This window comes from Ziziphus jujuba, chromosome 3 (genome assembly GCF_031755915.1).
Source record: "Ziziphus jujuba cultivar Dongzao chromosome 3, ASM3175591v1".
NCBI lineage: Eukaryota > Viridiplantae > Streptophyta > Magnoliopsida > Rosales > Rhamnaceae > Ziziphus > Ziziphus jujuba.
In genome coordinates this window covers 11,084,943-11,111,527 of record NC_083381.1, presented here as the reverse complement: position 1 = coordinate 11,111,527, position 26,585 = coordinate 11,084,943, and the positions used below count along the sequence as shown (strand labels likewise).

The 26,585-nt window shown below is 34.4% G+C and overlaps 3 protein-coding genes across 7 annotated transcripts; 2 read left to right on the top strand and 1 right to left on the bottom strand.

Moving 5' to 3' along the window:
* Positions 1 to 6,417: 6,417 nt before the first annotated feature.
* On the bottom strand, positions 6,418 to 7,233 carry LOC125423176 (uncharacterized). The gene has a single exon (XM_048476797.2). The coding sequence runs from the start codon at positions 7,231 to 7,233 to the stop codon at positions 6,418 to 6,420; it is 816 nt and encodes a 271-aa protein (XP_048332754.2).
* A 13,123-nt stretch (positions 7,234 to 20,356) lies between these two features.
* On the top strand, positions 20,357 to 22,934 carry LOC125423434 (IN2-2 protein-like). Of its 3 annotated transcripts, none has more exons than XM_060816082.1 (6): positions 20,357 to 20,624; positions 20,913 to 21,113; positions 21,821 to 21,993; positions 22,075 to 22,177; positions 22,295 to 22,321; positions 22,399 to 22,625. In XM_060816082.1, the coding sequence occupies exons 1-5, from the start codon at positions 20,412 to 20,414 to the stop codon at positions 22,316 to 22,318; spliced, it is 714 nt and encodes a 237-aa protein (XP_060672065.1). In that variant the 5' UTR covers positions 20,357 to 20,411; the 3' UTR covers positions 22,319 to 22,321; positions 22,399 to 22,625. The 3 variants fall into 3 exon arrangements, with proteins under 3 accessions (XP_060672065.1, XP_060672064.1, XP_060672063.1); XM_060816081.1 differs by having other exon boundaries at positions 20,358 to 20,624; positions 22,285 to 22,321; XM_060816080.1 differs by lacking the exon at positions 22,295 to 22,321 and having other exon boundaries at positions 20,362 to 20,624; positions 22,399 to 22,934.
* Positions 22,935 to 23,498: 564 nt separating this feature from the next.
* LOC107422244 (probable aldo-keto reductase 2) lies at positions 23,499 to 26,585 on the top strand. 3 transcript variants are annotated; one of them, XM_060816084.1, is made up of 6 exons: positions 23,499 to 23,908; positions 24,221 to 24,421; positions 25,470 to 25,642; positions 25,725 to 25,827; positions 25,935 to 25,971; positions 26,049 to 26,275. In XM_060816084.1, exons 1-6 carry the CDS (start codon positions 23,696 to 23,698, stop codon positions 26,111 to 26,113), a joined length of 792 nt encoding a protein of 263 aa, XP_060672067.1. In that variant the 5' UTR covers positions 23,499 to 23,695; the 3' UTR covers positions 26,114 to 26,275. The 3 variants fall into 3 exon arrangements, with proteins under 3 accessions (XP_060672067.1, XP_060672068.1, XP_060672066.1); XM_060816085.1 differs by having other exon boundaries at positions 23,500 to 23,908; positions 25,945 to 25,971; XM_060816083.1 differs by lacking the exon at positions 25,935 to 25,971 and having other exon boundaries at positions 23,504 to 23,908; positions 26,049 to 26,585.

Here is a 26,585-nt window from a genome sequence, read left to right as displayed (position 1 = left end):
GAAAATATTTAAGTTTGAGAAATTCTCTTCCATCGTCAGAATAAAAAGATATAATAGGTAAATAAAAAATTTCTCAACTAGACATTTGAAAGTGATAAACGTAATGGCAACATCAGATTTAGATTTTAATGGAAAGAACCAAACATACTTAGAATAATGATATGACATTATATTTAAATCCATCATAAGATATTATGGAAGTAGGTCCCTATGCATTAAAGAAAATAAGCTGTAAAGGCTAAGAGCAAGACAAAGAAGAGAATCCAAAGGGTAGTCTATGAGATTTATTGTACCAATGAGGATCACAATTAAACTTATTCATAGAAGACATGGGAAAAGAAAATTTAGAAATAATTTGATGAAGTATGTTGTCAGATGTGTGTCCAACTCATTGATACCAATCTTGGATAGTGGAAAACATGATGGAAGAAGTTTTTAAAGCATGACTTGGCCATTCATATATTGAACCATTAAGAGGTCCCTTGAGTAGCACCATCCCTGTCTATAGATCCTTTACAAAAAATTCAGTTGGTAAAAAAAAAAAAATTATTGGACTTACAGAGTTGTGAAACTGATAGTAAGTTACATTTCATCTGTGATAAACAAAGGACATCTTTTAATAAAAAAGAATTGGAAGCAGAGTAAAGTCTATTATTACTGCTTACCTACTGTAATTTCATCAATCCCATCATATTTAGAATGCATGGATAGGTTTTGAAGATCAATAGAAACATGATGGGAGGCCCTCAAATCCAAGAGCCAAGAAGAATTGTTGGGCTGATCGGAGGGAGGAGGTCCAAGAATGGAACTAGTAAAATAAGCTTGTGATGGTGATGTTGCTCTAGGAAATGAAGCTTGCTTTTAAGGAGTGTAGGTACATTGTTGGCACAACAAGGAATAGATCGAGCAGAATGGCCTTGTACAGAACATAGCTAGCATCGACCTTTATAAGACAGGAAGAAATTGAATGAACACAGCTTGATTTTGTGGAAAACCATGGAAAAAGGAGTCTTATGAGGAGACGAAGTAATAGAACCATTGTCACGAGATTGTTGGTTTCTCATAGTGGTATTCTTAGTTGATGAGAAGTAACTAAGCGTGATCACTGTCATAGCAAAATCTTCAGATTTTCGATCAATTCATTTTCTATAATTGTCATGCTCCACCAGCTTTTCATAAAGCTTTTCAAAGGAGATGGACGTGTCTCGTGTTCGAAAGGTAGCATTATGGTTTCAATGTCGTTGGACAAACCATTAATGATATACAAAGCTAGGTCATCATCATTTATAGGGTTATCAATCAAGGAGAGTTCATTTGCAACAGCCTTTACGTCCTGTAAATATTCCATAATTGGATGTGAGCCTTAAGAATAAATGAGCCGTTCATGAAGCCTCATTAGCCATGGGCAGGATGGTTTGGCAAATGTAAGAGCTAGTTTTTGCCATGCTTCTCTAGAAGTTTCTACATCGAAGACAAATCGATGAACATCTGGTGATAAGGATGTCATTAAGGAGAAGTGAATCCTAATGAACCTAGAAGGTATAATGGGGAGTTGGAGATTTGGCAAAATCATATAAAACTGGTGTGGTAAGGTACCAACAATAAATCCATATAAATCATATCCAATCAATAAGACATCAAATTGCTTTTTCCAAAGAAAGTAGGTAGTTTCTGTTAGTTTGAGAAGTGCTTGAGTTGCAACATTGATAACAACAAGATTCCTAGTAGCAAAGATAGATTCATTATTAATAGTAGTGGATTGGCATCAGAGGTCCCTTTCAATGTAGGTGTTGAAACGGGACATGATGACGAAGAGAAAAAAAAGAAGACTCGTTTGAGTAATAATGTGTTGTGATACCATAAACAAGTAGCAAAAGACCTTGAAGGGAATTATATTTTATTCATTAATTTAAAAATAGGAAGTATACCAAAGGATTATGTGAGATAAACTCTAATTCGTAAGTATTTTGTACAAAAGATAAAGATTATCATGTAACAGTTGAGATAGCAATACAACAGATAATTACATAATATTTATAATATTTACACTCCTCTGTTATATTTATAGAGTCATGCATGTGAAAAATTTACAGGAAATAGAATTAAAAAACTTGAAAGACAATTAAAAAAATGTACATGGTGCTTTATTTGAAAGAGTAACATAAAGATTCAAGTTATAATTGTTTGTACTTATAGTTGTTTGTTTTTTTTTTTTTTTTAAATAATTCATAAGTAGAAAATAGAATGAAGGAGATTATTCTGTCTAATTTTTCCAATTTTATATTAGTTATGGAGACATTGATCACCAAAATAATAATCATATTGTAGCAGTCCATTGCAATATGATTAACATACTGAACAGTTTGGATTTCGTTTACAACACAGTTTATGACAAACTTTCTGCCTTACAAATCCCCCACAATTGTACCAAAGAATTGCATTCGAGATGATGATCAAATGTGCTTCCAACACAATTGGACACCATAGTGGTTACTCTTCCTTGACCACCTTGATTGCCAAGATTAAAACAACACGCCAAATGTATAGCACCCAAAGGCATTAATTTGGAGTTGCATGTGCTATGGAAAAATTTCATAACAGACATCCTTTTAGGTTGTAGGCATTTATTGTTAACCTAATTAAAGACAGTTTATATTCATTTGTATAAGATGCAATATCAAATATCCATAAGACATTGAAAATTTTGTACCATTATGTGTGTTAAATATTAATCTATTCAAATTAACACAACCATATTACTTGTTCTACTATAGGCTACTCCATTATTGACAGCAGAGATATTTGCCAAACCAGAATTAATAAATAATCCAAATACTAAAACTTATTTTTCAGTTTCCTAAAATAAGGGAAGGATTTTCATGCAACATTTTATCTACCAAAAGGTTAATCGTAAGGGTATTAATTTCTTTACTTATATTATATATTTAGTCATGAGGAAAATATTTTCAGGTGTCATTACTTTTCCTAATTTTTCTTGTCTGCTTGCGTTTATTCTCTTATAGCCAAGATCTAGTTTCCAATTAACTTCAAAACTGACCAAGTCACAGGGACGGAGCCAGGAATTTAAATTAGTGGGGGGCAAAAAAATATTATAAAAACTATATATCATCATTATTCAATTTAATCATGCACCAAAAATTTCATAATAATTTTTTTTTTAAATAAATTACATAGTACCTATATAAATTAGTTTAAATTATGAAAAAGAAAAAAAAAATCTAACTTAGTTTGCATGATAAAGAAATGCTTAATAGAAATATGAAAAGTTAAAGGTTTTTTTTTTTTTTTCCCCTTAAGTTTTAAGCATATAATAATAAAAAATAAGATTTAAATTCAATGTTGTATTTTTTGCAATAAGGATTTTGAAGATCAAGCATGTTTGATTTTTTTTTTTTTTAAAAGATAGTTTTAATTTTGACTTAAGTTAGTTACCTGGAGTTTACCACCAAAAAAAAAAAAAAAAAAAAAAAAAAAAAAAAAAACAATAGCTAGTGACTTGGAGGGGTGTATTTTTGAAGGGTATAGAATGGGATGGAGTACTAATATTGATTGTGGACTTCATTTTTCTTTTTCATTATTTAAGTTCTTATTTAGGAGGGAAGAGAGAAATGATTTTTCATTTTTCCACTTCCTTTTTCGTTGAACCATTAAATAACTTATAGTTGAAATGAGAAAGAGTGTGCTACTGGAATTTCTTCAATATTAGTTTTAAAAAATCAAATTAAATATAGTAATTCTTATAAAAATTTGTTTTGATTTAAAAATATTTTATATACTAAGTAATAGAATCCTACTATTTGTTACTATTGATGATGATTATAGCTTATGTGGTAAATTTTAATTGTGATATTTAATTACATTATTTTTTATAGTAAAACTTTTAAAAATGAACTTTTTAATAGTAATCACTTAAATCACCATATGATATGTATATCCCACTAACAATAATTTTTAACATTAACTGTGTATCATTTATGATCAATATGAATATTGCTTAAAAGGAATTAAAAAAAATTCCCTAAATCCGCCTAAAAAATACATTTTGTGTAATAGAACAAGAACAACATGGTTTGCTTGAAACATTATGGTTTTATGGTCCTTTGGATATTATATTTGACTTTTAATATCTATATCTATATCTATATATATATATATATTATATTTGACTTTTAATATCTATATCTATATCTATATATATATATATATAATCCGATCTGCATTGTTGTAATATAAACTTTAATGAGATGGGTCAATAAGCTCAAAATAAGTGAATGCAGGTTTGATGGTTTTAACACATACATCTATAACTTTTTATGGTGCTTATGAAGTCCAAATTGAATGAAAATTATAAAGCTGCCCCACAATAAGTTCTATTCGATGATGCTAATTAGAAGTCAAAACCTTCGCTTGGATATTAATGTCTATAAAATAATTTAGAATGCGCTGTGCATCAACCATCAATTTGATAAAGCTGGTGAATGCTACTTTGTTAATCTGGCATTGATTTAGACATTCTACTTAACTATGCACTATATCATCCACAGCTTTTTGCTTTTCAATTTGTATTCCCTATATATTATTAAATGTATTTTTTTCTTGACTTTGTACTATGATACTGTTTTGATTATATTTAATGCAGTTGTCAGTTGATATTGTTGGAGCCTAATGTTGGAGTTGGAGGAGAATATGATTTGCCAAAGTAATTGGAAATTTTCTTCCTGTAGTCCAGAAATAAAAAGAAAGAACAGAATTCATTAATGATAGGAAATCAAAATTGAACAAAACAAATTCAATGATAAAAAATATATTAACGAACTAAAACATGGAAATCTTAATGATCAAGAATAAACGAATTCATTAATTTTTCATTTTGTTTTTTTTTTTTTAAACATGAAAACCTTTCAGTGTAAAAGGTGAGAAAATCAGAACTGAAGTCCAAAATTCATCCACCAATAATGAATCAATCTGTTACATCATCAAGTTCTTCCTTACAACAATCTTCACTCATAGAGTGGATTGCAACAAATATTATCAAAACACTTTTTAATGATATTTGTTGTATAGTGGATTAAACTTGTAGACTGATATGTAGAAGTAAGGTTTCATGGGATTGTAGGAAATTAATCTCCTTCTTGGCTAACAACTAACAATATCAATTCCAAGCATTCAATAGATGCCAAGTTGCTTGATTGTCAAAATATTAATATCAGTAAAAAAAACTAATAAGAGCTTGATTGTATTTATAAGAACATCAATATGGCTAGTGTTCAATAGATACCAAACCTTTAGTTCTTCAAATTCTTTGATGGATACCGACCAAGACCTTTCTATGAACTTTGTGCTTGATGTGAATTTTAGCTTGCGGGTCATTTATCTTTGCTCTGTTAGTGATATCTGTTAGAATTTTATGGATCTAAATATACATAATAAATTTCATAAATTATAAATTACTAATCTTCAAACACAGCCATTGATAAATTGAATTTTTAATCCTGCAAGACAGAAAACAACGTAAAGTAGTGCCTAAGGACACACTACTCTCAAACCACTCTCAGATATTTGAAAACCTTAATATCAAAATACCATATATCATCATTCTGTTTACTTGCCCTAGACCTTTTATAGTCTCTGCAAGTCAAACTTACCCATTAATTTTTACACACATCAAAATAATAATAATTTAATAATATAATAATAATAGAAAAATATGGGTAAATCATTGTTCTTATAAAAAGAGTTGGTCCTCCAGTCCAATGGACCAACTGAAATCTTATAGAAAGTGTGTGACCAAGGACCCTACTACAAAATAATAATATAAATCAGTCTCATTAATCTAACAATATATAAGTCCACAAACTATTTATTTATCTAATAATATCAAGTCATTTGCATAAAAGATTTTCTTCAATGGATGTGGCTGTTGATGTATTAGTAAAATCAATCTTGGGTATACAGTGTCTGGCAAAATATTAATAAATATTTTGTTCGTCGTGTTTCTTTCTCTACCTCTCCCTGGTTTTCTAGGCATCATAAGATAATAAGATATAAAAATTGTGATGTTTTAAACTGTTGGTGTTGCGGCTTACTGCAAAATTGTCGAAGAATCTAGTACAAACAAATTCTTCTTTCTTTAGGTTAACAATACTGGCTTACTGGAGCATAATCTAACAAAAAAATAATTCAATGGTCAAAAGGATATTAACGAACTAAAATATTCATTAGATTTTACATAGACCCTACTGTTACATGAAGTTCTTCCTCACAATATTAGATTTTAGATTTTTTGGGTTTGCTTTTTTCTTCTTTTCATTTTCTAGGTTCTGGGCATTCCAAATTGCATTCTCTCTATTGTTGTTGTTGTTGTTTTTTTTTTTTTTTCTTTTTAAAGCCAATTGATTATGTATTTGAATCAGTGGGCATCTCAAATCGGCAAACTGGATAGTAATGACTGTTGTCCAACCAACTTTGTATACAGTCTTCATGAAACACATGCAAACATGGCATGCATGAAGCATGTGACATATTTTCATCTCCATCACCAGCACCAAACTCTTCAAGACATATTGTGCATGTCTTGTTTTCACCAACACATCTTCTCATCTTCCTCTTTCGACTGTACTCCTCTTCTTCCTCATCCTCTTCCTCTACTGCCACAACTTTAACCCTTTTTAACAGCTTCTCAACCGATGATTTTGTGGCCGGTACCATTCCACAATTCCTCCTTTGCAGCTCCACCATTAAATTCTCCATAGCCTGCAACTCCAAACACCTTTCACAATGGTACATATTATGGGTTCTTGTTACCTTGGCAAACAAGGTAAAGAAAGAGCGATCATTGTCATAGAAGGAACGGTGAATGCTTTTCCTAGCATATTTGATGATCTTCTTTGCGACTTCTCGATGGAATTGTGAGTGGATTTTTAAGGAGGAAAGCTTTGCAGAAATAACTTTCTGAATGAAAGTGGAATCCTTCAACCTGTTGATATCGCAACGGAATGTTGCTTTGCCATTGTTTTCTTGAGTTTTGTATAGAAGAGTTGAATGTAAAGTTTTCGATGAGGTATTGAAATACTGGTGCTCCGCTTCGTACTCAAACTCCACCAAAAGTTGATTCCCTAAAACTCGAACCCCATTAACCTTGTTTGCTACTTGTTCCTTTGCCTGAATCTCACAAGAGCACAGATGTTTTTCATGATGAATCTCCATAGCCATAACTCAAAATGAAAATGAAAGAAAGAAAAAAAAAAGGTAGCCTTTTAGTTTCTATTAGCTAATAATTCATATAATGGACAACCTTGCTAAATTACGGTTAAATTACTATGCAAGTTAATTACAAATACGAGTTAAACTAGGATTAAGCCAAAAAGTTAATTAAAAATGCCAATTAATTAATGGGATACATGTAACACCCCATCCCGAACAATATCGAAATTTTCTTCATGTTGACCGAGGTTGATCAGGTTTGACCGCCGTTGATCAAGATGGGTCAAATTTGACTTTTTGATCTGGATGGAATTTCTGTTTGATTGGGATATTGTTGCAAAGTATGCATCAACCCGAGTCCATAGACTAGTAGCACGTCAAAAACAAAACTACAGTTTGAAAGATATGAGTAAAACAAATTAAGGTCCGAATTGTCCAAGGGTGCCGGAGTTGACTTTTTATTTTTGTAAAATTGTGCTTTGACTCAAGCATGATTGTAAAGTACTTGTTGATAAGAGTTCATAGACTAGCGGCACGCTCGATTTGGACATGTGGTTTGAAAGTTATGGACCTGCAAAGTTTTCTGAATACAGTAATATTTTAAAATATTTTAACTTAAGTGAACAGTATATGCCACGTGTCGTGTTTTCAGCCAATCCCGTGAGTGAACAGTGTCACCCACAGGTGGCTTTTATTTTGGCAAAAATACATGTGGGCCGAGGGGGAAGAGAGAGAAAGAGTGAAAGAGGAGAGAGAAACCACCATCGGCCACCACCATCCGACCATCAGAACAGTACATGAACCGGACCACCTTCAAGCCCACCTAAAAATCGGCTAATCCCCAAAATTTCACAGCCAACCAATAGCCAACGCGTCCGAATCGGGGCGATTTCCAACTGCAGCACCACTACCTTCCACCGTAGATTCCTCCCAAACCAAACCTCAGTTTACCTCATCGCCGGTCCCATCCGTTCACACGTCCTTCGATCTACCTTTTCTCCAAAAATCATGGTCAATGGCCACCGAACGCGCCGCCAGTAGTGACAGTTTCTGGTGACCACGGTGACTCGTCGGGAAATCAATTCCGGCTAGTTCCAGTCACATCGCCCATCTTCTTCCACTAATTCTGATCCCTTGAACCCAGATTTGAGATTGGTTTCCTCCAACTCATAGCGGTTTGTGAGATTTGAAGATCCAAAATCCGAAACCTTTCCGACGAGATTCTGGCCACCTTGGGTCCGATCTCCGAGAGGTAAGACCTAATCCATGATTCTCGTTCCCTTAGCTTTGTTTTTGTATATTATTCATGAATTTTAGTTACCGTTTGTATTCGCTCCCTGGGTACCCATTTGTGAATTATCCGATTAAAATATTAATATATTTGATTGTTGGTAATGTTGATATTTTAGCTGCATGTGTGGGTAGTGGAGTTGATCCTGCAGAGGATCTCGATTGATATGCGTGCTCTAGGTGAGTGACCCACCTTCAAAAATAATTTCGGGTGTCCAATTAATTATATTTTGTTATATTTTAACATTTGAAAGTTATATTTTATGTTAATTATTTGATAAATTGTGAATTAAATTTTGATGCCAATATTTGAATTAATTGGAATATATGATTTTTGACAAATTATGGAAATCTAGATTTTATGAAATATGATATTTAAAGGAATTGTGAATTTAATACTATTTGATTTATTGTAGAATTTAATTGTAATTTTATTTTGATTAATAAAAGTGTATTTATATGAATTTATAAAAATTTAAATGTTTATGTGATTTATCGGAATTCCATTTATCTTGGACCTTGAGGATGAAATTATTGTTTTAAAATTTTGTTGAAGAAAATACTTACAAATGGAATATTATGGGATTTATTTATTTATGGGGAAATTGATAGAATTTATGCGATGGATTTATGATGATGATTTTAAAAAGGAATATGAAAATATTCTTGGTTTAAAGGTGATATGAACCAATGGATTTGAAAGGTGAAAAATTTATGGGTTTAAATGGATAAAATAAACCCGGTGATATTTTATACAAAATATTGATTTTATGATTTATGAGTTTTTAGATGCACTATAGATGTACTGGTGTTCTGTATATGTGGATATGATTAGTGCGCACATGGATATGATTAGCGCGTAGGTGGGTATGATTAGCGCACAGGTGATTTATGGGTTGTCCTGTTGTTACCATTGGACCGAGGGTAGGCAAGTTGATATCGACCGTAGCCACCCCTCGCCATGGTCAGGATGCCTATTTGTAGCGGCGCGGTGAGATGCCATGCGACCGTATGTCGGTTTCTCTCTTTAACCTCCTGCCTGGTGGTACTCGGGACGCTGGGTACCGTTGGCGCCACTGGTATATAGTAGGTACATCAAATGGTTTTCACGACATGGTTTTCAAATACGAAATATTTTGAAATCTTATTTTTAATAAAATGTATTTAATGGTGTTTTATTATTTATTTATTTAAATTTAAAAGTTTACATAATTTTTATGAAAATGTTTTTACGAATTTATTATTCAAGTTGTTTTGGTATTTTGAAATCAATTCTAAAATATTATATTTTCTTTCATTTTATTTTATTCTTACCATTTATTTTAAATGGGTGTTTTATTTTGATTAAATTATTCCTTTACTTAATTGCTCAATTAATTGATTTATTCTAATTATTTGATTATTTCCTGAATTGTCTTAATATGAGTTTCATTGATATTGTTGTATTATTTGTTTATGATATGTTGTTAATCTTTTAGTAATTGTTATAAAAGTTTATTTTCATTTCTATTATTATTTCCCATTCTGATTTTGGATTCTTAATTTGTTGTGTTTTATTTGTAAATTATTTGATTTATTATTTTCTGAATCCTGGGCCATGAAATATCGGGTTTTGTGAAAACGTTTTAAAAAGGGAACATTTCCAACTAAGTGACTATGGGGATTTTGAGAGAAAAATTATTTTCAATTATTATTACTAAACCATGTATTTATTTATTTATTTAGTAATTATTTATTTATTACTAAATTATTTAATTATTAGTACTTAGTAGATTGAGTCGCTCATTGAGATGATTAGCATCTCATATTTTTAAATTTCGTTCCCTTAGGCTCAAGTGGTAAACATTGTTCGATCAAGGTGAGCTCGACAGTGTGACCGTTTCTGAAAGACCAAGAAGTCACCTTTTCTTCATTGCTTATTATGTAATATTTCTTTCTATTCTGTTTGTAATAACTATCACACTTAGAGTTTTATTAATGCTCTGTATACTACGTTGGATGTATTACTTAATTAATTATGCACTGATTCACTGTTATTTATTTGGAGTCTTTTAAACTTGTGGAAATAAATTGTAGTAAGGTGGGAGGAATAAGGTGGTGTATATAGAAGTGTGTTTTCAGTGCAGGAAGTTTGTGGTAAGTACAACCCTTAGGAGAGGTTCTGTCGGATTTTCCATTGGAGGGTCCGGTAGGGTTTTCCTAGGATCAGGACTTGTCCAGAATTCCGGTGAGGAATTTTGGATGGGTCCTGACATACAACTACTGGTGGATCCTGTGCAAATTTAATGAATTGTTACTTTTATAATTAGGGGTTTTTTTTTTCCCCTTTAAAAAAAGAATCAAAATATTATTTAAATTAGATGATTTGTCTTGCCAAATAAGATATCTTTATCAAAAAATTCTTACTTTATTCTTATTTTATCATAAATATAAATTCCACTTTTCATAAATGCCTACACAGTTTGTACCATATCTCTATATATATATATATATATTTATAAAAAAGAAATTTATACATATTTATATAATCAATCTCATTTCAAGATGGTTTTTTGTTAATTATTGCTTTATTTATCATTGAATCTTTTTACAAATTGAGATTTAAAAATATATTTGTGAGTTTATTGAAATATTAAAACCTTAGTAAGACAAAGTAATGTATAAACAATAATACGACATTTTTGAATCTTAACTCTAAAAAAATTCATACTGATAAAAAAATTTACGATGGAAAACCATATTTTGAAGAAAAACTGATTATATATTATAATGATAATAATAATAATAGTAATACTAATACTAATAATGATGATGATGATATTTTTAATGAATATGTATTACCTGTAGACAACATAGAAATTTCATATGATAAGAACTCGGTTGACAATACAAGTCTCTGAAGAACATTCAAAATTGCCGAAGTTCCTATCGGTAATACCGATTTCACATGTCAGCAATTTTTTTGTTTTTTTTTTTTAATATAACACTCCATTTGTTATTCCAGTTATTTTTATATTATATATGACATCATAGAATTTGTACTAATACATTTATTCGATGCAACTTAACAACTTAAGTAATAAGTGAGAAGCAATGCAAATTAAATATTAAGAACACATTATTTAGGTTATTATGATAAAGATTGATCGTATACATCATATAGCACTTACATTCTAATAAATTATTTGCTTTTGACATCCAAAAGGCAGCAACATCCAAAAGCAAAATAACTATATCAATTGAAAGATGAAGCTCCCCTTTAAAAATAGGACCCTTCTTTGAAAAATTGAGCCAAAATATCCTAATGATATTGTACAACTAAAAATAGAAAATAGGACCCTTCTTTTATTGTACGGATGAACTTCGGAACTATGTACACCATAAGGAGAAGGGTAATTGCAAAGTAGCTAAATATCTCAGTCGACGAAGTGATAGATGAAGAAAATTGGTTGTGATTGATTCTATATTCCCCATTCACACTAAGCACAAATCTACAGGAACATTAGCATACCACCATACGATAAAAAGGTTCCATTTCCATCTTACAGTGACCAAGTTCCCTATATATATATATATATATGTTAAAGCATTAAAGTAACACCAACCTATCAATCCATCCACACTACTTTGCTACCTCCACATCTTCCTCTTGCTGCATGCTTGTACAGTAAACCCCCCCCCCCCTTCTCTCTCTCCCTCCACCATATGTTTACAAGAAGATAGGAATAAATGACTCCAAATGTAGTAAGCTGTTGGATCAATTACGATAGTAAAGAAACATGCTATGGGGCTGCCAATCAATTGTTACAAGGAAAATTTGTGTGTTTCAGACATGTTGTATTGATGGTTCTTAGAACTCTTGCAAATCAAAATCAGGCTTTGATGGATATTCAATACCCTGAAGTGCTGGCATCCTCTACAAATCTTCTTTTGAATATGCGGGGACGAACTAGGATCACTTATTTGTCCCAAACACCTGACAAATGCATATACAAAATTATAGTTTAATGGTTACGAATGCAATCAATCCCACCATAAGCATGGCACACGAAAACAAAAAGAAACAGACTAGGGAAATATCCAAGCAATGAAGAAAATATTGAAGAAAATAAAAGTTGGGATGTTTCTAGTCTATTCACCTGCTCAAAGTTCTTCTTTCGACCTAGGTCATAGGGCTATTTTGGGGTGGTTTTCTTCTCATTAGCCTGATCACATTATAAGATATGATAAGCACCCAAATTCAAAATGCAACCTATTCACCCACAAGCAAGGGCATTGTATGCTTATAAACCAAGAGGTATGACATATGTCAAAATATATGAATATTGGTTAACTTTTTATTAGGTAATGCAGGCCCACTTGTACTGGTGACTTGGGGAGAGATTTGGGTTATTTCTCTTAGTATTGTAAGTTTAGTATTAAGATTTAGCTACATGGTTGAATTGGCCTTGAGGTGACTTAAGCAAGCATGAGAAAAACTCTTAGTTCAAAAAATAAACACATTAAGGTAAGCAAGAAATATTACCTCGATAGTTGTGGTATTTACAGCTACAAATGATATATGCATGATCAAGAACCCCATAACACTCAACGTAAATGCGAGATTCAAAACTACAAATAAAAGCAAGGGTTAAACAAAATACAGTTGCAACCAATTAAGTTGGAAAAATAGCTAAATCGGATATTACCAAAGGCAAGAAATAGGGCCCTAGGAGTTCCAGGTATTTCTCCATCATTAAAAAACGCTATAAAATGTGGAAGTAATGAAAATTCACTAGACTTGTCTCAAGAAATGTGTAGAACCGCATTGAGATTTAGTAGAAGAAGAAAATTAGCCTTTAAGGTTTTTATGCTTATGAAATGAGGAGATAACAAATGCTAACACCCAAAAATAAAGGAAAAAAAATACACACTGCCAACATAAACATAAATGTGGATGAGCATAGCAAGGTACTTTCCCATCCTAATAGATATAAAATTTTTAATTTGTGGAAATTAACAAAGATTCCAGTCTTGAGAACATAAGAGCCCCTTTAAAACTAGAAAACCTATATTCTTCTCTATTAACCATACACATGGGCAACCTCTTTCAAGATTATTGTGTGAGATGGATATATGGGAAGAGTCAGTGAGAAGCAGAGGAATGGGAAGAGTGGTGAGAAGAAGATGAAGAAGAAGAAGAAGAAGAAGAAGAAGAAGAAGAAGAAGAAGAAGAAGAAGAAGAAGAAGTAGAAGAAGAAGAAGAAGAAGAAGAAGAAGAAGAGGAAAGAGCAAGGAGTTTACTGTAGACCTGCTCACAGACCAGATAGACGCCAAGGTGGTGACTCTGAGGCCAAGACCGAGAAGGGCATGGCAGAGCTGATTGCGGAGCCTAGGATGGTTCCTCCACTCGTCCTTCCTCCTGAAAAACTTTCCTGTAGCTACTTCGCCATTCTCTCTCACATTCTCTTCCTCCTGAAGAACTCTCCGGTAGCTGCTTCGCCATTCTCTCTCACATTCTCTTCCTCCTTTCTTCTCTGTTCAGGGGAAAAATGGAATAGCTTTTCATGTTGATTTTTTCTTTTGATATTTGAAAAGGGTAATTTCAAAATATTAAAAAATAAGAGGGTAAAACAAAAAAACTTGAAACAGGGTGGATAGATTTCATTAGAACCCTTCAAACAAGGATATTGGATCAAATTCCCCGTAGAACAACTGCCTTATATGGCAATACTGAACTTATGCCATTAGGTTCAGGCCTAACTTTTTGGACCCAATGTTTTTGACCATGACTTGTCACACTTTTTTTTATTTTTTTTATTGGGGAACTAACTCATCACAATTATTTTAAATGGACCTAACTTTTCTTTTTACTTTTTTTTTAACTTGGTTTTATTTTATTTCTACACAAATTTAACAGTATTATAATATTTTCTAATTTAAAGACTATTTTGATGTGGTACAATTTTAACCATTGAATTCATTATATTTTCATGGCATGAAATAGTTAATCTAAATTGAGATTCTTTAATCATATAAAAATACAAATGATTCAAATATTTTACCTATCAATTAAATAAATATTTACTATATATCATAGATAATATCTTATGGATTAGAATTTTAGTCAAAATTTTAAAACGATCAAAATAAACTTTTAGCCCAAATATTATTAGATTTTCGCATTTAGATATTATTAAAATAAATATGAAATATAAAAACAAACCAGCAAGAGAGAAAAAAAAAAGGGATATTCAATAGAAAACAATTTTCTACGATGCAACATTTTATTTGGGAAGTATTGTTAAGGCCTCCGTGGATGAATAGGCGGTAATAAAACCTAATGTGCGGTAAGAAATCACAATGCTCCTTGTTCTTTCTTCCTAGAACTCAATAGTTGAAATTAATTCAATAGTTATAATTAATTCAATTTTTTTGTAATTAATTGTAATTAAGGAAAAATATATTATTGTTCTATCATGCCTACTAAAAATATATGTATATAATTTTATATTTATTAAGAAAATATGACAAAAAATAAACAAAAATTTTAAATTAATTATATATATGGAAAATTACAATTAATTATTGTATTAAAAAAATCTATAGTTAATTGTATTCTTATAAAAAATTATATAACTTTATATTTATGAGGAACAAACATCCATTTAGGAAATATTGCCTAATATTTCTTTTCCCATACACCTAGCTCAGGCCGGCTCACGTGCTTAGGGCCTAAAGTAAGAATTGAAAAGGCCCTAAATAATTCTTTTTAAAAAAAGATTAATATTCAATTTATGTATAATTTTGTTATAGAAGGACGAATACATATAGGAGTGCTTAATATAAATTGAACGTGAGAAAATAATACTAATTTAATTACCTTAGTTATTTATTAAAAGAAAAATTAATTAATGATTGAAGATATGTATGAATATAATAAATGCTTGATTGATTCTAATATAAAAGTTTAGAAAAATTAATAAATTTCTAAAAAAAAGCTTCTATATTTCCAAACAAAAAAAAGAAAAAAAAAAAAAAGAAGAAGTAAAATTACTATATTTCATAAAATGAAAAAATAAAAAAAAATAAAAAACGTATATTAGATAATTTTTGTAGACTTTTATTTTATTGTGGGATCCAGACGATTGTCTCACTCACTTTGTCCTTAAGTTGGCACTTACCTAACTAATAATTATCATTTAGAATGAATAGCTGGAAGGAAATAAAGGGCGTCGTGACACCCAAGGGGTGGATCGGTAGTAGGAAGCCGGCTCAACCCCTCACACTTGCTTGTATGGAGTTGCGGGCTCGAGTCTTGGCAAGTTCCACTTGAGCCTTGGTATGGATTCCATGTGCTACGCACTGTAGGAGAGAACGGTAGGGACAACCATGCGGTGGTGGACTAGGTCGTGTGCGGATTCCTATTCGGATTATCTAGCCCCATCTGCTAATGGTCCACAGTTCCCTTTCGTATGGGCCAAGCATAATCACTAGAAGGTTCATTTTTTTTTTTTACTAAGAAAAAAATAAAGGGCGCCGTGCCTGGATGGGCAGGCAGAATGGATGCACGAAAGGTAACATGACATGCAGAGAGAGAAAAAAACAAAAAACTTTGCTTTTTTTACCATTGACTGTTCCCATTGGGTTGGGATTCACTTAGTAAAATGTTTTTACCTTTTTTAATCACTGTAGAATTTTTTTTTTTTTATTATTTTTTTTTTTTGAAGAATCATTATAGAATGTTAAATTACGAATGTGATGTATCACTAACATTTTTTATTTAATGAAACAGTTACATGTATGATTAGGTATATAATTTATTTGGCACATACATTGTACTTGAGGCTGCATAAAATAGTCTTTGTTGGTAATTATTATTGACCTTCTCAGGATTGACAGGTCGTTAGTTGGCGCCAGCGATTATTATTGGGTTGGTTGTAGCAGGTGACCAAAGCATTCTCTTATTCGCTAAACCCACAAAGTGTAGGCTCTTACATTCACAAAAACACACACAAGTGTATTGTCACGTCCTGTGCAAAAGGAGTGAAATCCTTAAGGTTTAACCGGAAAACTCTACACTCTCCATGAAGATCCAAGAGAAGCCTGGAAGATTCTAGAAGATTTAAGAGAAACCTAGACTAATGTAGAATGGAATCTCTCTAGAATACTCCATGTAGATATCTTGTACATAACCCTAGAATAATCTAGAACCCTAACTAGATAGGTGACATGTGTACATATCTAGAACCTTGTATTTTTGTGATACGTGCCAAGCCCTCTATATAAAGGGTTGGACTTTCATTTGTAACACATCCAAGAATTCTAGCAATACAAGTACTCTCCACATTCTCTCAAACTCTCCTACTTCCTACTCTCTTACTCTTAGCTTCCGCATTGTGATAGCTTGTGAGCAATGCTTACTTAGCAAGGGAGGTGCTAAATGCCGCACGGGAGTGTTGGAAAAGTTAGGCCCATGATAGTTGGTATCAGAGCCTATTGCTACTCAAGCATACCATTGGTGTAACGTGGAAGTAGGCAAGATGACTAGCTCGGAGGTTATCATCAACGTGGAGGGAGCTACCGATGTGCGAGGTCGTGAAGAGCAACGGAACCCCAATGCGAGGAAGCAGAGGCATAAGTCCAAGTCCAAGGATGTGATGACTGGTGTAGAGTTACGCTTAGAGGAGCATGCTGCTCGAATACATGAACGGTTTGAGGCGCTAGAGAGTTGCCTAGATGGGCTAGAGTCGGAGGATATTGCCATCAATCAAGCCGTGAGAGGGTTACTTAATGGGCTAGACGATGCCTTAAGGAGGGAGCTCCGCTCGACATGCGACCAATGCATAGGGGAGGTAGCAGACCTTCGTGCCATGTTGGAGAAAGAATTGGATGCTATCCGCACCCAAATGGAGGATATGTGGGGTGATTGGGCTCTTTGCAAGAGGGCGGTGGCATCGGGGACAACCACCATCCACGAGGGATCACAAATCGATGTACCAAAGCCCAAGTCCTACTCCGGAGCAAGGAATGCGAGGGAACTCGAGAATTTCCTTTGAGGCTTGGAGCAATACTTTGAAGCGATGGGCATTGTGGACGATGCTTCAATGATTAGGACTGCCACTCTCTACCTTACCAACATGGCCATGTTATGGTGGAGAAGGAGGCATAGTGACATAGAGCAAGGAACGTGCACTTTCCATACCTTTGATGACTTTAAAAAGGATCTAAAAAGGCAATTTTATCCGGAGAATGACGAAGATGAGGCAAAGAGTCGCCTTCGATGACTCAAGCAAGTGGGCCATATCCGAGAATACATCAAGGAGTTCACCAACTTGGTGTTGGAGATCCCGGATCTATCGGATAAAGACTCCCTTTTCTACTTCATGGATGGTCTACAACTTTGGGTAAAGACGGAGTTGAAGAGGCATGGAGTACAAGATCTGGCTAATGCCATTGCATATGCCGAAGGCTTCATTGACTACTCCAACCAAAGAGACTCTCCAAAGCCAAAGGAATGGAAAAACAACTAGGGAAAAGGTGGGGGAGAACCTAGTAAGTCCAAAGAGGATGAAATGGAAGAAAGTGCACATAAGCCAAAAAGCTCAAAATGGAAGCTGCCTAGAGAAGGTACGGACGCTTCCAAACCTAAAAACTCTTGTTTCTTATGTGATGGACCACATTGGGTTAGGGATTGTCCGAAGAGGAAGGCTTTGAATGCCATGACTATCCAATACGAGGAGAAGCAAGAGGAAGGAACTAGTATAGGTTCCTTACAACTATTGAATGCTATCAAAGCTGCTCCTAAGGAGACAAAGAAGGGTGGCCTAATGTTCGTAGAGGCAAAACTCAATGGAGTGCTCACCAAGGCGTTAGTGGACACAGGTGCCTCACATAATTTCCTATCGGTGGAGGAGGCACAAAGGCTTGGGATTAAGCCAACAAAAGAAAGACGCTCCGTAAAGGCGGTAAATTCGGACGCAAAGTCGCTCCAAGGAGTTGCTAGAGGTGTGAAAACCACCATCAGAGTTTGGGAGGGCCAATTGAACCTAACAGTTGTGTCCATGGATGACTACAAGGTTGTCCTTGGCATGGAATTCTTCAACCAAGTAAAGGCTTTCCCACTCCCATTTGCGAACATGTTATGCATCATGGATAGGGGAATGACGTGCATGGTGCCTACAGAGCAAGCTAGCAAGCGGGAGACTAAAGTTTTGTCGGCACTGCAGGTTGAGAAGGAGGAGAAAATCAACCTAGTTGCTACCCAAGAGCCTAGCAAGGATGCTCCAAGCCATGCTAAGACATCTCCTAAGGTGCAAGATGTACCAAAGGAGTTGGAGCAAGTGAACTTGCATGCATTGGCCTCAAGTTGTGGAGACAACGAGATGAGGCATGTAGAGGTTAAGGAAAGGGACTTAGTTAAGCCGCTATCCCAACAATCCGAAACACTACACAAGGAACATAAGGGGGTGATAGGACCCTATGAGAGGCCACATCCCATTTTAGGGAAAGGGGGCAAGGAAGCCCCAAAGAAAGGTAAGTCAAGAAGGGCACCCATGGTGATAGTGACTTCACCCAACAAGAATGTGGAAGCCACACCTGCGGATCGAGTTGTTCAACATAGAGGCATGCCTAACTACACCAAATACTTGGTGAAGGAGAAGGACCTGTCGGATGGTGAAGTAAGTGGGGAACACGACGATACACAATAGCAACTCAAAGATCACATTCGGCAAGCAAGGAAGAAGGCGCGACGTGGGCATCGCGAGTTTAGGTGGGGGAGAGTGTCACGTCCTGTTCAAAAGGAGTGAAATCCTTGAGGTTTAACCGGAAGACTCTACACTCTTCATGAAGATCCAAGAGAAGCCTGGAAGATTCTAGAAGATTTAAGAGAAACCTAGACTAATGTAGAATGGAATCTCTCTAAAATACTCCATGTAAATATTATGTATATAACCCTAGAATAATCTAGAACCCTAACTAAATAGGTGACATGTGTACATATCTAGAACCTTGTATTTTTGTGATACGTGTCAAGCCCTCTATATAAAGGGTTGGACTCTCATTTGTAATACATCCAAGAATTCTAGCAATACAAGTACTCTCCACATTCTCTCAAACTCTTCTACTTCCTACTCTTTTACTCTTAGCTTCTGCATTGTGATAGCTTGTGAGCAAGGCTTACTTAAAAAAGGAGGTACTAAGTGCCGCACGGAAGTGTTGGAAAAGTTAGGCCCGTGACAGTATGCTCTTACACCATCCAATGGAACTGCTTATCTGGGAAGCAGTGTTAAGGTCTCCGTAGATGAATAGGCGGTAATAAAACCCAATGGCCGGTAAGAAATCACAATGGTCCTTGCTCTTTCTTTCAAAGACTCGATACTTGAAATTAATCCAATAGTTCTAATTAATTCAATTTTTTTTGTATAATTAATTGTAGTTAAGAAAAAACAAACGAACGCTCTTACATTCACCAAACAAAAAACAAACGTATGCTCTTACGCCATCCAAATTCCAAATGTCCATTTTCTGTTCTTTTTGACCACTTTCCACCACTCTCACCTTTTATGATTAATCCCTCCCATCCATCCATCCATCCATCCACCTATATATATATATATATATACGGAAATTCTATGGTGAGGACGGTCCGCATGAGGACCACAGTATTAGTGACGATTTTTCATAGTATTAACGACGGTTTCTTAGAAAATCGTCACCAATACTATGAAAAACCGTCACCAATACTGTGGTCCGCATGAGGACCGTCCGCACCATAGATAGACTATATATATATATATGTGTGTGTGTGTGTGTGTGTGTGTATGTGTGTGTGTGTGTGTGTGTGTGCGTGTGAAAGTGTAAGTGCCACTGCTCTAAATCTGTGTGTCTGAAAATCCAGAGAGATTAGTAAGAAAATGGCGCAAGTGAGAAGAATCAAGCTCGGTTCACAAGGTCTAGAGGTATCGGCTCAAGGACTTGGCTGCTTGGGCATGTCGGTTTTCTATGGCCCTCCAAAGCCTGAATCCGATATGATATCTCTCATCCACCATGCCATCAACTCCGGCGTCACTTTCCTCGATACCTTCGACGCCTATGGTCCTTTCACCAACGAAATCCTTCTCGGAAAGGTCCGTTCTCTTTTTTGGCATTCTCTTTCCTTTTTTTTTGTTTTTTTTCTCTTTCTTCTCTACTTTTAAAAAATTCCGATAACACTGATCTGGAAAACTTGGAACTTCTAAAAAGTTGGTTGGAATTGGATTATATACTTTAACTGAATTAGCTACCATTGTTTTCGAGAAGTGGACCAGAATTGAGTTGTATATATTTTTAACACAGACATATCCACTTCAGTATCAGAATTTTTTAAAATGTTGGGTTAGTTTTGGATTTTGAATCGGTGAATTGAAATTGGGCAGGCACTGAAAGATGGAGTGAGGGAAAAAGTAGAGCTTGCTACTAAATTTGGTTTAAGATATTCCGACGGAAAGAGGGAGATTCGCGGCGATCCTCAGTATGTGAGAGCAGCTTGTGAGGGCAATTTGAAGAGGCTTGGTGTTGACAGCATCGATCTCTATTACCAGCATCAGATCGACACCAGGGTCCCAATTGAAGTCACGGTCTGTTTATCTTGCTGGAGTTTCCCCTCTCTCTGTCCCTCTCTCTCTCTCTCTCTCTCTCTCTCTCTCTCTCTCTCTCACATCATCTCTTTGTCTACACACACAAAAAATGTATCGATGGGTAATTAATTAATTAATTAACGTAGGATACATTTTTTGTTTTTCTTTATATGACATACTCCAATTTTGTTCCAAACTCAGACAGAGCTCTCTTCTGAGAAAAATGTCTATCTAAGCTTAGGACTGTGTGGAAATGGAGATCAGTGTCCAGACAGTACATATTTTGTTTGGTGGTAGTAATAAGCGAGTTACTTTTCAAAGACACTCACCCACATAAACAAAGCGAGACAGAGACTGGGATCATGTTTTCATAATTCCATAAGACAATGTTAGGATCATGTCTTGTTTTCATAACCTTTGGAAACTTAGAAAAGGGAGACTTTTCTTTCATTGGTTTCTCTAGTATTTACTTTGGTCCAGTTCTTAAAAATTTTGTTTAAAGTTTACTAGAAAAGATGATCAACTCCTTGAGCCCTTGCATTGGTTTTTGTCCAACATTTAAGAAGCAGCTTCCAATTGCTATATACTTTTCTGATTAGGTGTAAATGTCTTGGGATTTGAGTATGCTTCAAAACTTCAGATATTTTGAGAAATAAAGCATGTTATTGGGAATTTTTTCTAAGATTATTAACATTCTGTTCAACAAGGTGGGGGAGCTGAAGAAACTAGTTGAAGAGGGTAAAATAAAATACATTGGTCTATCTGAGGCGTCTGCTGCAACAATAAGAAGAGCTCATGCTGTTCATCCAATAACAGCCGTGCAGTTGGAGTGGTCCTTGTGGTCGAGAGATGTGGAGGAAGACATAATTCCTACCTGCAGGTGAGGCTTAGCGGAAAAGTAAGTAATTTTATTCATAAAGTAGCTGTTCATGTACTAATGCTCTTTTTCTATACTTATTAGGGAACTTGGAATTGGCATTGTAGCATACAGTCCATTAGGTAGAGGGTTCCTGTCATCTGGACCCAAATTACTAGACGAACTGACCAAGGAAGACTATCGAAAGGTTTTTCAATTTTCACCTAAATGCAGTTCTTAATTATAACATTAGTGCTTTCAAACATAAAGCTTTGGCTAAGGGAATGCCAATAAAGTTCATCATTTTAATGCAAGATTCTGCCAGACTATGCAAATCAACCGCCATTGAATGGTACTTCTTATGTTATGATGTGATTTTTGATAAAATCCAATTCAATTGTAATGTGAAATGTGTATGTTCGCTTGCAGCATCTACCCAGGTTCCAACCAGAAAATCTAGAGCACAACAAAAAAATATTCGAGCGGGTGAATGAAATGGCAGCAAGAAAAGGATGCACACCATCACAGTTGGCTCTGGCATGGGTTCATCACGAAGGAAATGATGTCTGTCCTATCCCGGGAACTACCAAAATCGAGAATTTTAACCAGAACATTGGAGCTCTTTCTGTTAAACTGACACCAGAAGAGAAGGCAGAGCTTGAAGCTTTTGCTTCAATGGATAATGTTAAGGGTGACAGATATGCAACTGGGTTCCTACTTATAAGCAGGCAGACACGCCGCCATTCTCTTCGTGGAAAGCCACTTAAGGACATGCCGTCTGCTATGTCTAGTTTTGCCTCTTAGGCAAGTCACGAACTTGTTGAGAATTTAAGTATTTTTTTTGTCAGATTTGGATCGCAGTGTTATATGGCTCACCAATAAAAGTTTTAGAACCTTTTTGTACGCCAACTTTTTCATAAATATCTAGAAAAAAGTAAGATATTTTGTCGCCAATGGCATTTCAACCTTTTGGGGTGATGACAATTAAATAATTAATTCATCTTAAAAACTTAAAAAAAAGGATATCCCAAAAAAAAAAAAAAAATTCATGAGCTCCCAATCCTATTCTAAATTGACTTTAATTTTAGCATAGATGTAATTTCATTAGTTTTTCTTTTTTATTATGTTTTTTTGGGGCAATATATCATATATGAATTTTTTTTTTTCGACAGATATCATATATGTAAATTGAATGTCTAATTTGACCCAAAAGAAAGAAAAAAAATTGAATGTCTAAATCTTATGATTTTGAATTAGACAACTTACCTTGAAATTTTTTTAAAAAAAGAAGATAATAAAGTTCGTCATATGCCATAAATCTAATAGCTTTGCGACCAAGTTATCGAACATCGTCACTAGTGGTTACGTTTGACATCATTGCTTATGTCATATTTGGATAATATTGTTAAATATATAATATTTATTTTTAGTTAAAAATATTAAATGAAAATTAAACACAATCAATTAATATCTGTCGTATTTTAAATATATAATATTTATGAGTTATCCCAACCTCATCATCACCGTCAGAGTGCACATTTTTCAAAGTTTGACAATGTTTATGCTTTGCCCTATATTTGGTACAAAAAGTAGTATTTTCAAAATGCAAGATTAGTGTAGGCAAAAGTTATTAAGTGCCACTTCTCTCAATCTGTGCGTCTGAAAATCCAGAGAGATTAGTGTAGGCAAAAGTTATTAAAAAAAAAAAAAAATTGTGAGTAAGAAAATGGCGCAAGTGAGAAGAATCAAGCTTGGTTCACAGGGTCTAGAGGTATCGGCTCAAGGACTTGGTTGCATGGGCATGTCGGCTGCCTATGGCCCTCCAAAGCCTGAATCCGATATGATATCTCTCATCCACCATGCCATCAACTCCGGCGTCACCTTCCTCGATACCTCCGATCTCTATGGTCCTTTCATCAACGAAATCCTTCTCGGAAAGGTCCATTTTTTTTTTCTTTTTTTTTTTTTGTCATTCTCTGTTTTCTTTTTTTTCTTTTTTTTTTTGGTCATTCTCTGTTCTTTTTGTTTCCTACTTTCAAAAAATTCGGATACCACTGTTTTCGAAAATGGAATTCGGATATACTTTTAACAGAATTAGCTATCACTGTTTTCGAAAAGTTAACGGGAATTGAGTTATATATATTTTTAACACAGACATAACAACTTCAGTATATATATATATATATATATATTTTGTTTTTAAATTTTGAGTTAGTTTTGGATATTGAATTGGTGAATTGGAATTGGGCAGGCGCTGAAAGATGGAGTGAGGAAAAAAGTAGAGCTTGCATCTAAATTTGGTATAAGGTTTTTCGACGGGAAGGTGGAGATTCGTGGCGATCCTCAGTATGTGAGAGCAGCTTGTGAGGGCAGTTTGAAGAGGCTTGGTGTTGATAGCATCGATCTCTATTACCAGCATCGGATTGACACCAGGGTCCCAATCGAAGTCACGGTCTGCTCATTTTCTCCTCTTTCCTTTTGATCAAATTTCATGATTTGCCTTTTCTGTTTCTTTTGATCATCAAGTTCTCAAATGGGTTTTATCAAATTCTGAACTATAAAAATGTATAACTTGATTGTGATTGATGAAATTGTTTTTGGTATTTGCATTGTTTATATGTAATTAGATTGATAGGTTTGAAAAGCTTGAATTCCTCTTCCATTTTGTGCTTAATTTCAATTTCTAACCTGTAGATACTACAGCTGTAGTAATGTTGTATTTTGGTACTCTATATATATATATATATAAACATGGTTTTCATATTTAGGATAAATGTTGTATTTTCCATGAACAATTTGCTTAGAAACGTTCAAAATATAAGAATTTCTCTTTCAAATACAGCAACATATGGTAAAAAGCTACAACCCATAACTCTCTTATATTCCAATTGCCATCTTTTGGTGTAGAAAGCTTGTCAAGAATAGCCTACCACTCAAATAAAACTGTGTTTTGGAATTATGTACTGCAACCAAGCTATTTAGATTGATGTCCAGGCGATACATATTTAGTTTACTAGTAATTAGCGAGTTATCCTTTGAAGAATCTCACTCACAGAAACAGAGAGAGATAGAGAGAGGAAGAAATGGTTCGCATTGATGTATCGGTAAATCTTAATAATTCCATCCACAGTGTTTAGGAGCATGTCTTGTTTTTTAACCTTTTGAAACTTAGAGATAAAACGGACACTTTTCTTTCATTGGATTATCTACTACTTACTTTAGTCCAGTTCTTTAGTGGACTTTGGAATAAGTTTACTGGAAAAGATGAATACTCCTTGAGCCCTTGTATTGTTATTGTCCAACATTTAAGAAGCAGCTTTCAATTCAGTTGTATATTTAGTGGAGCTATGCAGTATCGTTATTTTGCTGCGATATGACTTTTCTGATTAGTTGTTAATGTTTTGGGATTTGAGCATGCTTCAAAATTTCAGATACTTTTTGAGAAATAAAGCATGTTATTGGGAATTTTTTCTAATATTATTAACATTCTGTTTAACAAGGTGGGGGAGCTGAAGAAACTAGTTGAAGAGGGTAAAATAAAATACATTGGTCTATCTGAGGCGTCTGGTGCAACAATAAGAAGAGCTCATGCTGTTCATCCAATAACAGCCGTGCAGTTGGAGTGGTCCTTGTGGTCGAGAGATGTGGAGGAAGACATAATTCCTACCTGCAGGTGAGGCTTAGCGGAAAAGTAAGTAATTTTATTCATAAAGTAGCTGTTCATGTACTAATGCTCTTTTTCTATACTTTATTAGGGAACTTGGAATTGGCATTGTAGCATACAGTCCTTTAGGTAGAGGGTTCCTGTCATCTGGACCCAAATTACTAGACGAACTGACCAAGGAAGACTATCGAAAGGTTTTTCAATTTTCACCTAAATGCAGTTCTTAATTATAACATTAGTGCTTTCAAACATAAAGCTTTGGCTAAGGGAATGCCAATAAAGTTCATCATTTTAATGCAAGATTCTGCCAGACTATGCAAATCAACCGCCATTGAATGGTACTTCTTATGTTATGATGTGATTTTTGATAAAATCCAATTCAATTGTAATGTGAAATGTGTATGTTCGCTTGCAGCATCTACCCAGGTTCCAACCAGAAAATCTAGAGCACAACAAAAAAATATTCGAGCGGGTGAATGAAATGGCAGCAAGAAAAGGATGCACACCATCACAGTTGGCTCTGGCATGGGTTCATCACGAAGGAAATGATGTCTGTCCTATCCCGGGAACTACCAAAATCGAGAATTTTAACCAGAACATTGGAGCTCTTTCTGTTAAACTGACACCAGAAGAGAAGGCAGAGCTTGAAGCTTTTGCTTCAATGGATAATGTTAAGGGTGACAGATATGCAACTGGGGTTCCTACTTATAAGCAGGCAGACACGCCACCATTCTCTTCGTGGAAAGCCACTTAAGGACATGCCGTCTGCTATGTCTAGTTTTGCCTCTTAGGCAAGTCATGAACTTGTTGAGAATTTAAGTATTTTTTTTGTCAGATTTGGATCGCAGTGTTATATGGCTCACCAATAAAAGTTTTAGAACCTTTTTGTACGCCAACTTTTTCATAAATATCTAGAAAAAAGTAAGATATTTTGTCGCCAATGGCATTTCAA

Bases quoted from the DNA above. Each gene is read 5' to 3' on its own strand.
- LOC125423176 (XM_048476797.2), bottom strand. From the start codon at position 7,233: ATGGCTATGGAGATTCATCATGAAAAACATCTGTGCTCTTGTGAGATT.
- LOC107422244 (XM_060816083.1), top strand. From the start codon at position 23,696: ATGGCGCAAGTGAGAAGAATCAAGCTTGGTTCACAGGGTCTAGAGGTA. The intron at 23,909-24,220 runs GTCCATTTTTTT...GGAATTGGGCAG, and splicing joins ACGAAATCCTTCTCGGAAAG to GCGCTGAAAGATGGAGTGAG. The intron at 25,643-25,724 runs GTGAGGCTTAGC...ATACTTTATTAG, and splicing joins GACATAATTCCTACCTGCAG to GGAACTTGGAATTGGCATTG.
- LOC125423434 (XM_060816080.1), top strand. From the start codon at position 20,412: ATGGCGCAAGTGAGAAGAATCAAGCTCGGTTCACAAGGTCTAGAGGTA. The intron at 21,114-21,820 runs GTCTGTTTATCT...CTGTTCAACAAG, and splicing joins GGGTCCCAATTGAAGTCACG to GTGGGGGAGCTGAAGAAACT. The intron at 22,178-22,398 runs GTTTTTCAATTT...GTTCGCTTGCAG, and splicing joins CCAAGGAAGACTATCGAAAG to CATCTACCCAGGTTCCAACC.